At 43.8% G+C, this 12,502-nt stretch overlaps 1 protein-coding gene across 1 annotated transcript; it reads right to left on the minus strand.

Moving 5' to 3' along the window:
• Window positions 1-5,569: 5,569 nt before the first annotated feature.
• hsp90ab1 (heat shock protein 90, alpha (cytosolic), class B member 1) lies at window positions 5,570-12,502 on the minus strand. Its single transcript, XM_010878381.5, has 12 exons — window positions 12,371-12,502; window positions 10,893-11,036; window positions 10,593-10,799; window positions 10,343-10,502; window positions 9,327-9,460; window positions 8,894-9,205; window positions 8,538-8,703; window positions 8,113-8,303; window positions 7,576-7,723; window positions 7,185-7,453; window positions 6,294-6,627; window positions 5,570-6,194 (listed from the first exon to the last, which is right to left on the minus strand). The coding sequence occupies exons 2-12, from the start codon at window positions 11,034-11,036 to the stop codon at window positions 6,082-6,084; spliced, it is 2,178 nt and encodes a 725-aa protein (XP_010876683.1). The 5' UTR covers window positions 12,371-12,502; the 3' UTR covers window positions 5,570-6,081.

The raw sequence follows: 12,502 nt of genomic DNA on the forward strand, positions 1-12,502 counted from the left end.
CACATGAATATAAACACTTATTTATTGTTATTGTGTGTGTGTGTGTGTGTGTGTGTGTGTGTGGGGGGGGGGGGGTAGGAGATATCTCTTTGGGCATGATGTTGGAATCAGGGTTATGTTTACCTTTAGGCATCACATTAGGTTTGGGGTTAGGTTTTTGAGGTTAGATTTAGGGATGGGAAAAATTGATCTCTTGGTTTCATCTCCCCACAAGGATAGAAAAATATTGATGTCCATTGGCTTGTTTTACAAAATGTCACCATCTAAATTTGTGTGCCTCTCCACTAACGCAAAGTGCTCCATTCATTCTGAAGTTCAGTGCTGCCAAAGTCAGCCAGCCCCCTATATGAGCTGGGGAACGGAGACAAGGGCTCAACATTCAACCCCCGGCCAACCTTTCCACTGTCGGGGGAAGTCTGACAGTCACTCCTGGGTTTCACTGTGAGTGTTTGGAAAGGTTTAACTGATGATTACTGTAGTGGTGGAGCTGAACAGATGTGTTACAGTTTTTTCCAACAGCTTACACACGTTTTCAAAAGAACGTCACCTTTTTTCAAAACTCTACACACAATTCCCAAAACTGCGCAGAAAATGCCTCACATCTCCTTCAAAATGTAACACCGCATTCAAAATGCCATAAACGCGTGTCAGAATGAAGCATTTGCATCAAATGGCAAACACTTCTCTCATAGTAGTACATTTTTGGATATACCATGTAAACACTGTTGTTCTGAATCTAAAGCTCTTTGGTCTTTCATAGGCTTACATTTACATTTCAATACAATGTTCTACAGTGAAAGTAATCTTCTGCAAGGGTTGACAAGTACACTGTAAACACCAATGCAATGTAGAGACAGGAAATATTTATGAGGCCAAACATTACTGTTGTATACAGTAGCATACAACAAAACCATAAACATATATAAACCAAAAGTATATTCTACTTCATACAGTAAAGAACAGAATTGTGTATGTGGGGTCCTGGGGGGGCAGTCCAGGAATTGGGAGGGTGGGGGGGTGGGGGGGCTAGTCACCAGTGCTAAGCTATGCTTCATCTCTTCTCCGGGCTGGGTCTGGCCACAATACTTAATCCACATCACAAGATACTTCCCTCGATGTTTGCCAAGAGAAAACATCTCCTAGCATGGCGTATCCAACCTTGGACAGAGGCATCCTCTATGTCCCCACATGCCTCCTCCATTGCCTGGAGAAGTGGCATGCGGGCAGAGGGTTGGCGATCATACACTTTCCAGGGCCAGGCTGAGAAGAATTCCTCTATGGGCTTTAGAAAAGGTGAATATGGGGGTAGGTACAAAACTACTAATTGTGGATGGGTGACAAACCAGTTTTGGACCAGAACAGCCCAGGGAAAACGAACATTGTCCCATATAACCACAAATCTAGCAGGCTCCTGATCTGGATCAGGGACAAGCATTGTGTAAATTGCATCCAGAAAAGTGAGCATATGGCCGGTGTTGTACAGACCCAGTGTGGCGTTGTAATGGAGGACCCCGTTTTGAGTGATGGCAGCACACAGTTATATTACCCCCACGCTGTCCAGGGACATTGGTAACTGCCCTCGGTCCTATTACATTTATTCCCCGGCGCCTGGTTTTGGTGAGGTTGAAGCCAACCTCATCCACATAAACACATTCATGGCGAATTACATGGGCATCCATCTCCAGTACTCTGTAACAGACAACAGGATATACAGATGCGTGAATATGGTGTGTCTCAGTCCAGCCTCTCACGATCAACAAGTGTCGCCCTAATCTCATCAGAGAAGGCTCTCCTTCCTCATACTCCTCTTCTTCCAACTCTTCATCTTTGAATTTGCCCTCATTCTTGTCCCCCGCCTCTCCCTCCTCTTCCTCTCTGTCCATTGTTGGCATCCATTGTTCAAAACAGGTCATCTGACCTTTGACATATTTATAGGCCTATACTACAGCAAAGCAGTGATTGGTTAGTGATCAGTTAAGCAATTAGTGTTTGCCCATGTGAGGAGTGTTTGTGACCTGGTGAATAAGTGTAGCATTTTGATTGGTTGTGTTTGGAAAAGGAAAGCAAGACACTTCCTGTTAGATCTTTGTGTTTTAGGTAGAGAATTGTGTGTAGTGTTTTGAAAAAAAGTTTTTTTTGCAATTGAAAACCGAGTCAAAGGCTGAGAAATAGCTTATGGTTTTGGAGATTTTGTGTCTAGTTTTGCAATTTGAGTGAGAGGTTTCAAAAATCGTGTGACATGAAAAGATTTTGTGTGTAAGCAGTTGGAAAGAACTTTAATGCTATGTGTAATGTTTCACGTCATCCCGCGCCGCCCACTTGTTTAAGTTATTAGTTGGTAGGTAGAGATTTTTCTTTTTTATAGTTCTGGATTTTGAGGGATGCAGGTTTTTTGGCATTTACTTATGTATAATGTGCGTCCGTGGACTGTTTTGAAGGAAGTGTACTGTCTGAAGTTTGGTCCATTGCTAAACTAGCGTTAAATCTGACTGTAAACTGTTCCTGTAGACGTCCAACAACTGTCACTGATTTATTACTGGGCTCATTTACATGAAATGTTAGTCATGACTGAATTTGACTGTGGACAAATGAAGTGCCTCTTTGACAAACCCACAGACTATCCCTTAAGGTTCAACAAATGAGTGGGAACCACAGGTGTCATGTGCAAGAAATTACAACAGAGATATCAAGACAGCGCCGGCTCTTGTGAGGCTCAAACTGGGCTCGTCACAGTGTCCTTTACATATTTTAACTTGGATTTACCGTAAACTTATTCAGCTTCGATTTACTGTGAAGTAATTGTGACACATTCTTAATACCACTGGCACATTCTTTCCACGCCCTTCACAAACAGTGACTGTCTTTTTGTTGCCCCCCCGGGTGACATTTGCTTAATCAGATGTTGATGTCGAATCTCTATAAACTGTCTAGGGAGAAATACAGTACTCTAGTGGCATCACTATACATGTCACCACGCGGGTGTGAAGATTGCAACCACAAATCTGTAAAAAGAAGAGAGTTTGTTACATGTCTTCTACCTGAAATAAGATGTTTCTTCAACCTGAAAGTAGTCAGTGGGCCAAATTTGTTTCACAGTCAAACCAATTTCATGTAACACCAAACCACGTAGTGGTGGCTTATGTTAACTGATGTGTTGTTGTAATGGTTGTCTAAAGAAAATGATGGGTTAATCATTGGTTAAAGTTTATTTTGGTCCATAGGCTTCTTTTCAAGTTGTGTAAACATCTAGGGACGGTTTTGCAGGCACAGATTAAGCCTAGTCGAGGATTCCAGTCGCAATAAAATGTTTCCCATCTCTGTCTAATACTGTATTCAGATTTTTTATCACACCAATTAAATGGGTCTCTGAATTATAGTGTAGTCTTTTTTTAAATGAAGCCTAAATAATTATTCAGAAAATGTAAATCATGCTTTTTACTTTTCGATACAGGTACAATCCAGTCCTACGACAGATTTGTTCATTTCCATAATCGGTAAAAACATGAACGCTTAAAATGCAAATCTATCCTTTACCTAAGTAGACATCTGTTATAATCATGTTGAACCTAAATCATGTGATTTAAAAGAATTTACCCTGACTTTTTTCAAACACCTGATTATATGGAAAAGTCTAACCACAGATCATATCTTTCTAGGTCATTGCTTTGAGCGGAAATAGAGATTCTCAGGGTTTGGTAACCAGACTGTTCTACTACCATTACCATTGTGGTAAAAGTAGAAAAACCTATATTCTGCATTTATTAAAACCTATGTTATGCATTTGCTAAGACGGGGCATTCTGTAGTTGCTACCAGCAGCCAATTAGTTAGGTATTCAGACCCCTTCGCTTCGCCCACATTTTGTGTTATAGACATACTAATCTATTGCATTTATTTGTTCAATATACACACACAATACCTCATAATTACTTTTTTTAAATATGTGCAAATTTGTTGAAAATAAAAACAATTAAATATCTCATGTACCTAAGAATTTAGATCCTTTACTCTGCACTTTGTAGAAGCGCCATTTGTTGTGATCACAGCTTCCAGTCTTTGAGGATGTTGCTATCTCGATTTGGGCAGTTTCTCCCAAATCTTTCTTGCGGATCCTCTCAAACTCTGATCGGTTTAGGGAGTGTCTGTTAACTGTTTTCTTCAGGTCTCCCCACAGATGTTCAATTGGGTTCAAGTCTTTGACTGGGCCAGTCAAGGACACTCACAAAGCCACTCCAGCATCAAAAATGTGTGCTTTGGGTTGTTGTGCTGAAAGATTAACCTTCTCCCCATTTTGAGCTCCTGTGTACTCTGGACCTTTGTATTTTGTTTCATTCAGCTTTCCCTCAATCCTGACCCAAATCTTCCAGTCCCTGCCGCTGAGAAGCGTCCCCACAGCATGATGCTGGCACCACCTTGCTTCACTGTAGGGATAGTATTAGCTAGGTGATGAGTGGCTCCTGTTTTCACCAGACTAATAGTTTGACACTAACATAAAGGCCTCATTAATAAAGGGCTGTAGAGATGTCTATTCTGGTATGTTCTCCCATCTCTGCAGACAAACTGTTAGTGTAGCAAATGGGTTCTTGGTCAACACCTTGACCAAGGCCTTTCTAGGCACATAGCTGGCTCAAAGGGACTTATATACACACAAGAGAGCATAAAATGGTAGATGGACATGTATTGCATAATTTTCCATGTTTGAATTTACACTTGCATATTTAAGACCTACCATGCAGGATTGAGGGCATCAATCACAGCACTCCACAGAAACAGTTCCGTCAAAATGGTCTTAGCACTAGCAAACGTCTGGGTGGGAGCTTGATTGAAAATGTGTACACTACCCTGGAAGGTGGCTTTTGATCTGCAAGTTATAAGGCTTCACAAAATAATCTGTCTTTGAGAAGATCATAATATAAGCCCTCAGAAGTCTTGTTGATTGTAACAACGATAGGGAGCCCATTGCACTCCTGGGAACTTTTAATGCTTTAGCAATTTTTATATACTTGTAACCATCCACAGTTCTAACTTGGTCAAGAGATTTCCTTGGACTTCATGGCTGAGTCTTTGCTGAATACACTAGCAAGTTTAGTGCTTTACTGTATTGAGTACAGTATGTACATAGATTGAAAGGGTGTGGAGACACTATGTTGTATTAAAAACACCAAATAAAATGTCAGTATACAGATTACTTTGCTCTCCATTTAAAACCAACAAGGCCTAGATCAGTCAATTCATTTAGAACCAAATTGGAATGGAGCCAAGTTATACACCTCTTGGTACAACACATTGCACAGCCATTCAGTGTTTAACTGCTAGCTAATGGTGCTGACTCAATGACTAGCAGGCTTCTGAAAAATAGCTCATAGGTCCGTAAAAATAGGTACTTCATTGCTTTTCCTGCAAAACAATGGAAACATGACTTCCTCGGCCAATGATAAGCTCAGCCTTGGAATCATTTCCAGAGCAGAACCACCTACTGGTTGATAACTTCATGTCCTCTTTAATTTAGACATTGCCCTGCATATGTTGGGCCAACAGGTAAAAACGTACAAAGTAGTCCAGACAGCAAATTAGAACGTTCAAGGTATTACATCTTTAATTTCTTCAGAACAGAGACAATACAGACAGTTCTGGACTCAGGCAGAGGAAATCTTGCAGTCCACTCTCCATGCAGCGTGCAAGTTGTTGCACATAAGAACCTGCTTTATCCTAACCCCTTGTGTCTAATGGAATGTTCAGTGTTCACACACACACACACACACACACCTACCAGTCCAATATTTAAAACTCAGTGCAACAGGGTAATGATCTGTTGGATTCCCCCCTCCCCCCTCAGATGAGTCAGCGCACCGTGAACTATTATAACATACACCTTGCACAACAGGAAAAAAAAAAATAATCAACCTTTTCTAGAATTTACACTGAAGGCTCAAGATCCAAGCAACACTGTGCAACGGCACAATGTTATACCATAAAAGAACACTGACCAGATTTCCCGTCTTAAAAGGGAAAATGACCTGATGTTCAGTTGGGGGAGGAAAAACAAAAAGCGAGGCTATGTAAGGGGCAGACTTTATGGCATTTAATCCACTTCCTCCATGCGTGATGCGTCTTCGTCTCCCTCTAGAGGTGGAATCTCATCCGGGGTCGGTGCAGAAGTAGGCTCTTCAGGAATCACTTCGTCATCATCAATTCCTGGAAGGAAAGAGGGAAAAGGACAGCAGTTGAACATTAACTACAACCAACTGATCGAATAACGCCTGGTTCTTGAGCACATGTCGGGCGCATCCTTACCTAGGCCGAGCTTGATCATCCGGTAGATGCGGTTGGAGTGAGTCTGTGGGTCATCCAAGCTGAAGCCGGAGGAGAGCAGCGCCGTCTCAAAGAGCAAAATGACGAGGTCCTTGACAGCCTTGTCGTTCTTGTCCAGGTCGGCCTTCTGCCTCAGGGTCTCCACAATGGGGTGGTCTGGGTTGATCTCCAGGTGCTTCTTGGCCATCATGTAGCCCATGGTGGAGTTGTCCCTCAGGGCCTGGGCCTTCATGATCCTCTCCATGTTGGCCGTCCAGCCGTACGTGCTGGTCACGATGCAACAGGGGGACGACACCAGGCGGTTTGACACTGTCACCTGGGCGGGGAAACAAGCTATTAGTATCCATGGCAACAGGATTTGGGGCAGGGAAAAACCTGCACAGCCCATGCAGGAACCTATGCAAATTAGTTTTGAGAGCCGGACAAAATCAGAGGTTTTACGATCTCGTGCAGGAAGTTCGTTAGATTTCACTCCGAAAACACACCATCCAAAAATGTCAGAATACTCGAGCCTGAAAGAGGGCCGGTTGTCAATGTTAGAGATGTTATCATCAAGCAGTCAACACCACTAAACATCCTGCATTAAAATTCACTTGTGACCTGCCTCCCGGCAACGCCACATTGACACCGTCCGGAGACTGACTGAGGCACATTTGGGCATTCTCATTCGGTTAACGGCAAAGCCGAGACACTATCACCACACACCACTAGGCGACAAGACTCACCAGGATCAGAGTTATGACCAACTAGGGCACCTGTTTACAACCAGAAGTAAAAATGTCAAGCGCTGATGCCACTTGCTCTCAGAGCAAACACCAGAAAGGGACAATTGACAGTTGAAAGCAGGCAGAAGGCTTGAGTCTAGTAATTCACCTTCTCCACTTTCTTGTCTAGGATCTCCTTCATGAGCTTGCAAAGGTTCTCAAACTTCGTCTTGTCTTCCTCCATTTTCTTCTTCTCCTCCTCATCCTCTGGCAGCTCCAGACCCTCCTTGGTCACAGAGACCAGAGACTTGCCCTCAAACTCCTTCAGCTGTTGGACGCAGTACTCGTCAATGGGCTCTGTCATGTAGAGCACCTCGAAGCCACGCTTGCGCACACGCTCCACAAAGGCAGAGTTGGCCACCTGGTCCTTGCTCTCGCCTAAAAGAAAAGACGTAAAGTTTCCTTTCTGGACAGACTGAGGGGCCAATCACCACCGGTCAGTGATGAGGTGGTTAGATGTGTGGTGTCACGCGAGCTCCACAGTGACTGTGTGGACTCACCAGTGATGTAGTAGATCGACTTCTGGTTGTCCTTCATGCGGGTGAGGTACTCTGTGAGGGAGGTCAGCTCGTCTCCAGACTGAGAGCTGTGGTAGCGCAGCAGTTCTGAGAGCTTCTTGCGGTTCTGGGAGTCCTCGTGGATTCCAAGCTGAGGAGAAACAGTGAGCGTCAACTTTGTGGACAATCAGAACGAGCTACCCGTTTAACTATTGTCAAGGGAACTGACCACTCATTAAGTGCTCTCGAAGCCTTTCTAAATATCTGCAATGGCTCTTTGGAAATACAAAAATGTAAGTGGTTTGAAGCTTCACAATGACTAATGCTATTGAGTATGAGGAACAAGACCTTGGGCAATCTAAGTCGCTAGACAAATCTAAAGTCTAAAAGTAAATCTACTCTATTCATCAGGAAAACCTTTGTTTAATCCATGCTCGTGTCCTGCAGAACCATGCGACAGCAATTGCAGAAAGGACAAATTTGATTACCATTTTACATTTCACTCGGATTCTCTTCAAGTATCCAAGGACAATGTTTTACCTTGAGGTTCTTGGAGAAGCCCTCATAGAACTTCTTGTAGTTCTCTTTGTCCTCGGCCAGCTCCCCAAACAGTTCCATACACTTCTTGACGATGTTCTTGCGGATCACCTTCAGAATCTTGCTCTGTTGGAGCATCTCGCGGGAGATGTTCAGGGGGAGGTCCTCAGAGTCTACCACACCACGCACAAAGTCTGTAGAGGAGACAATGTTATTTACAGTTTTGTATGAAAGAATCAAGTGTGTAAAGCAAAATGAAGCTACAAAAATTAGCAGCCTGACAGACTCATTAAGCGCTTGCCGTCTGTTCATCTTAGACATCCAGTTGAGACACGGCCTTTGTATTCATTGGCACTTAACATGTACCGGAGACAGTGGCAGCCATCTTGGCTCCAGACATGGCGATTAAATCAGCTTGTCCCACTTACTCAGGTACTCCGGGATGAGCTCCTCGCAGCTGTCCATGATGAAGACCCGCCTGACGTACAGCTTGATGTTGTTCTTTTTCTTCTTGTTCTCAAAGAGGTCAAAGGGCGCGCGGCGAGGGATGAAGAGCAGGGCACGGAACTCCAGCTGACCCTCCACTGAGAAGTGCTGCAGACAGACGGGAAGGGGAACAGTGTTACTGAACGCCACGGCACTCCAGTCCAGTCACCCGGCTCTCGTCACACATTCTGCAGTGTCCTCAACATACAAGACAATCGAGTTTGGGCCGAGCTTCAGTCACTCCCGGCCTCCATCTGAAACTCACTGCCTAAACAGGCGTCAGACATTTGAGGTATACCTTGACAGCCAGGTGGTCCTCCCAGTCGTTGGTCAGGCTCTTGTAGAACTCCCCATACTCCTCAATTGTGATGTCGTCTGGGTTACGGGTCCAGATGGGCTTGGTCTTGTTCAGCTCCTCCTGGTCGATGTACTTCTCCTTGATCTTCTTGGTTTTTTTCTTGTCCTTGTCTTTGGAGTCCTCCTCGTCATCAGAGCCAACATCCTCAATCTTGGGCTTGTCCTCTGCCTCCTCTTTTTCCTTTTCCTCCTTCTCCACTTTCTCCTCCTCTGCCTCATCGTCACTGATCTCCTTTTCCCGCTCCTTCTCAACCTGCGCAGAAACAAAAGGACCAATTAGTGCATTGTTTCTATACAATTCCATGTTCTCTTCAGTCAAGTACACTGATTCTAGTCACCAGGCAAAAAAAGGTTCCCACAAATCTAATACTCACAAAGAGGGTGATGGGATATCCAATGAACTGAGAGTGTTTCTTAACAACCTCCTTGACCCGCTTCTCCTCACAGTACTCAGTCTGGTCCTCCTTCAGGTGCAGAACCACCTTGGTTCCACGCAACATGGGCTCACCTAGAAATTATACCAGCCATTATACATCCAATAGGACACCATTCTGTGGAAACATAGGGCCGGGATTTGCCAGCGGCCTTAAGACTATTGATTCAATACTATTGTATTGCAAGTTGATTTTCCAAATCATTGTTCCACATTTACCAAGTGTGACATTGGGTTTTTCCAGTTAGAAGGGCAGCAAACATTCTTCCAACTTCAAAAATGCACAGACTATGAAGGAAATGCTGCAGTTTTGGTTCAGGAAAATATAAAATAAATAGCGCAACAACACAGCCATGTTTTGGTGATACAGTATTGACATCAGGTAATAACTACTCTACATACTAAATTACACAATTGATATTCCACAAAACACTCAACCCCTTATTATGGTCAACTGACCCAACTTGTGGCCTGACAAAATACCTCACTCCCTGCTACACTGTCTTTTACGCACATCTCACCTGTGAATGTCCCAGAGCTGGCAGGGCAACTTTAGATTCGTCACGATTGTAACTGTATCTTCATATGAAGTTTGTCCTTCACATTCTTTCACACTGAGAAATACAGGGCTATTTATTGCCGCGGTGGACTCTGCTTCACAGCGCTACATGGCTTGTGCCTGTGGCATACTGCTCAGCCACAAACTGACGGACAGTCCGATCAGCGAATGTGCGTTAAGGCGGGACTCCCAAGCCTCCAATGGCTGTGGATATGCAACCAAACAGCAGCCAGTGTCAGACGCAGACAACTGATGCAAAGAGACTGCGCTGTTGGCCGGACTCCCTAGACCTAGACTATACATTTAACAGCTTTTAAGGTTCCAGAATTCAGGAAATGGCATTTACAGGAGTACAAAAACACTCTGGCATCATCCGCTGCCGGGCACTGGAAACATACCATTGTCGACCTTGACGGTGAAAGAACCTCCCGCGGAGGACTCCCAGATGTACTGCTCGTCATCGTTGTGCTTGGTGACGACTGTAACCCTCTCGGCCACAAGGTAGGCGGAGTAGAAACCCACGCCAAACTGTCCAATCATGGATATGTCCGCTCCAGCCTGGTTGAACAAGTGTTCATGCACATTTGACCGTTATTACCATTGCAGTATTTTAACACAGATTAGTCAATAGCGCAGTTATAGACGTACCTGCAGGGCTTCCATGAAGGCCTTGGTGCCAGACTTTGCAATGGTTCCTAGGTTGTTGATTAGATCAGCTTTGGTCATGCCAATTCCTGTGTCGATTAGGGTCAGGGTCCGGTCCTGCAAATTGGGGATGATGTCGATCTTCAGATCCTTGCCGTTGTCCAGCTTTGTGGGGTCCGTCAGACTTTCGTAGCGGATTTTGTCCAAAGCCTGAAGTGTTGAACAAAGCAGATGTCAACATTATTGTGGCAACCCAAAAGTGGTGATGTTTTGCACATTCAAGGGGGCCTCCCGACAACTTACATCAGAGGCATTGGAGATCAACTCCCTAAGGAAGATCTCCTTGTTGGAGTAGAAGGTGTTAATGATCAGGGACATTAGCTGAGCGATCTCTGCCTGGAAGGCAAAGGTCTCTGCCTCCTCCTCTTGGCGCATTTCTTCAGGCATCTGGGGACAAAAGTCATTTCATATTATCATCAAAACTTCACCCAATTAGTGTGCAAAATTAAATATGGAAACTGTTTTATGTAAGAACTATTTGCAACAGGGTGTTAATTGCCTACAGTTTATATGGAAATGTTTGAATTTACATCTGTGGGCTAATGCTGCAGGGTGAAATATCATAGCATTGTAAAAGCATTGACATATTTAGAATCTGTCAATAAATATGTAAATTAATACAACTTCATATTGACTTCGATCAAGTGTCCTCTGCGATCAGTCCTATTTCCTCGTGATAAACACTAACTCCCGGATGTTAAGGAAACATCGAACAACATGGCGACATTGAGACAATGGACGACGCCAGCACGTGTTTTTACGAATTTGGTTCAAGGATTTGTCGAACTCTATAAATAATCCTGTAAATTGACTCAGAGACTGTTCACTGAAAAAACATTCACATTTGGTCATTGAGTATTTGATTTGATTGAAAGCAACGGCCATTCCGCAATGCTAGAAACCACGAGGAAGTGGCTAGTTAGCTACCGTAGTTAGCTGCATCTAGCATACGGTCTCGCAGCGTCATGCTGCCGTTAGCCGGAATATAAAATCAAATGTGACGGATTGTAACGTGAGGGGTCCCCGGGTGGAATTGTTTCCCCATTTTACGGTTTCAGAATCTGCACTGCACAACCAACTGAATATAGACGCAGTCCACTAATTACAATGACACTTCACGGTTAAGCGTCCGAATATGCAGGTCAGGTGCACGATGCTAACTACATTAGCAGCAGCTAGGCGGACAACGACCGTTTGAGTATGTAGGTAGCAATCGTATTTTGCCGACAAGAACGTCGGCTACCTAGGAAACCCAATAGTTGACTAGGTACACACTTAAAACACCATGTTGCACGGACACTAACCAGCTCGGTTACATAAGTACAGTCGCATAATTCGAAATAGTTTCAGAATGAGATTCGACTTACATCGGGTAAATTGCTAACGTTAGCACAAAGCGATAATGAATGAATCTTGTTAAAAATTGAAACAAAATATAAATGTACTAAGCTGATAGCGTTATAACCAAGTATTTTATAGGATATGAACGAAAAGTTGTAGTGCTAGTAAACGTTAGCTCGATAACTGTAGGTCTCATGCTTAGTTTACTGAATAGAACATTCTCGATTATGCTGCCGTGAAGCCAGGCGGACAAATGCTAGGCTAACGCTAGTCAAGTAGCATGAGGATGAAGACTTCAGTTTGGAGCGCTGATTTAAGAAAGCCAAATATATCGGAATACACGGATGGTCACCCGAGTTAAGAACACTACATAAGCATACCTTTATTTGTTCCGTTGACTTCTCTTGAATAAAATGCAGCCAATATCTCCTGTCCCCTCTGCTCTCTGACGCAGAAATATAGAAAGGGATTTCCTTTTAAAAGACCGATATCTTTATACCCTCTGTGTTTGA

Source organism: Esox lucius, chromosome 14 (assembly GCF_011004845.1).
Source record: "Esox lucius isolate fEsoLuc1 chromosome 14, fEsoLuc1.pri, whole genome shotgun sequence".
In the NCBI taxonomy this organism is placed as follows: Eukaryota; Metazoa; Chordata; class Actinopteri; order Esociformes; family Esocidae; genus Esox; species Esox lucius.

Excerpts from the sequence above, each read along its gene's own strand:
- hsp90ab1 (XM_010878381.5), bottom strand. The coding sequence starts at position 11,036 with ATGCCTGAAGAAATGCGCCAAGAGGAGGAGGCAGAGACCTTTGCCTTC. Across the intron at positions 8,304-8,537 it reads GCTCATCCCGGAGTACCTGA|ACTTTGTGCGTGGTGTGGTA; the intron begins GTAAGTGGGACA and ends TCTCCTCTACAG. Across the intron at positions 6,628-7,184 it reads TAGACAAGAAAGTGGAGAAG|GTGACAGTGTCAAACCGCCT; the intron begins GTGAATTACTAG and ends TTCCCCGCCCAG.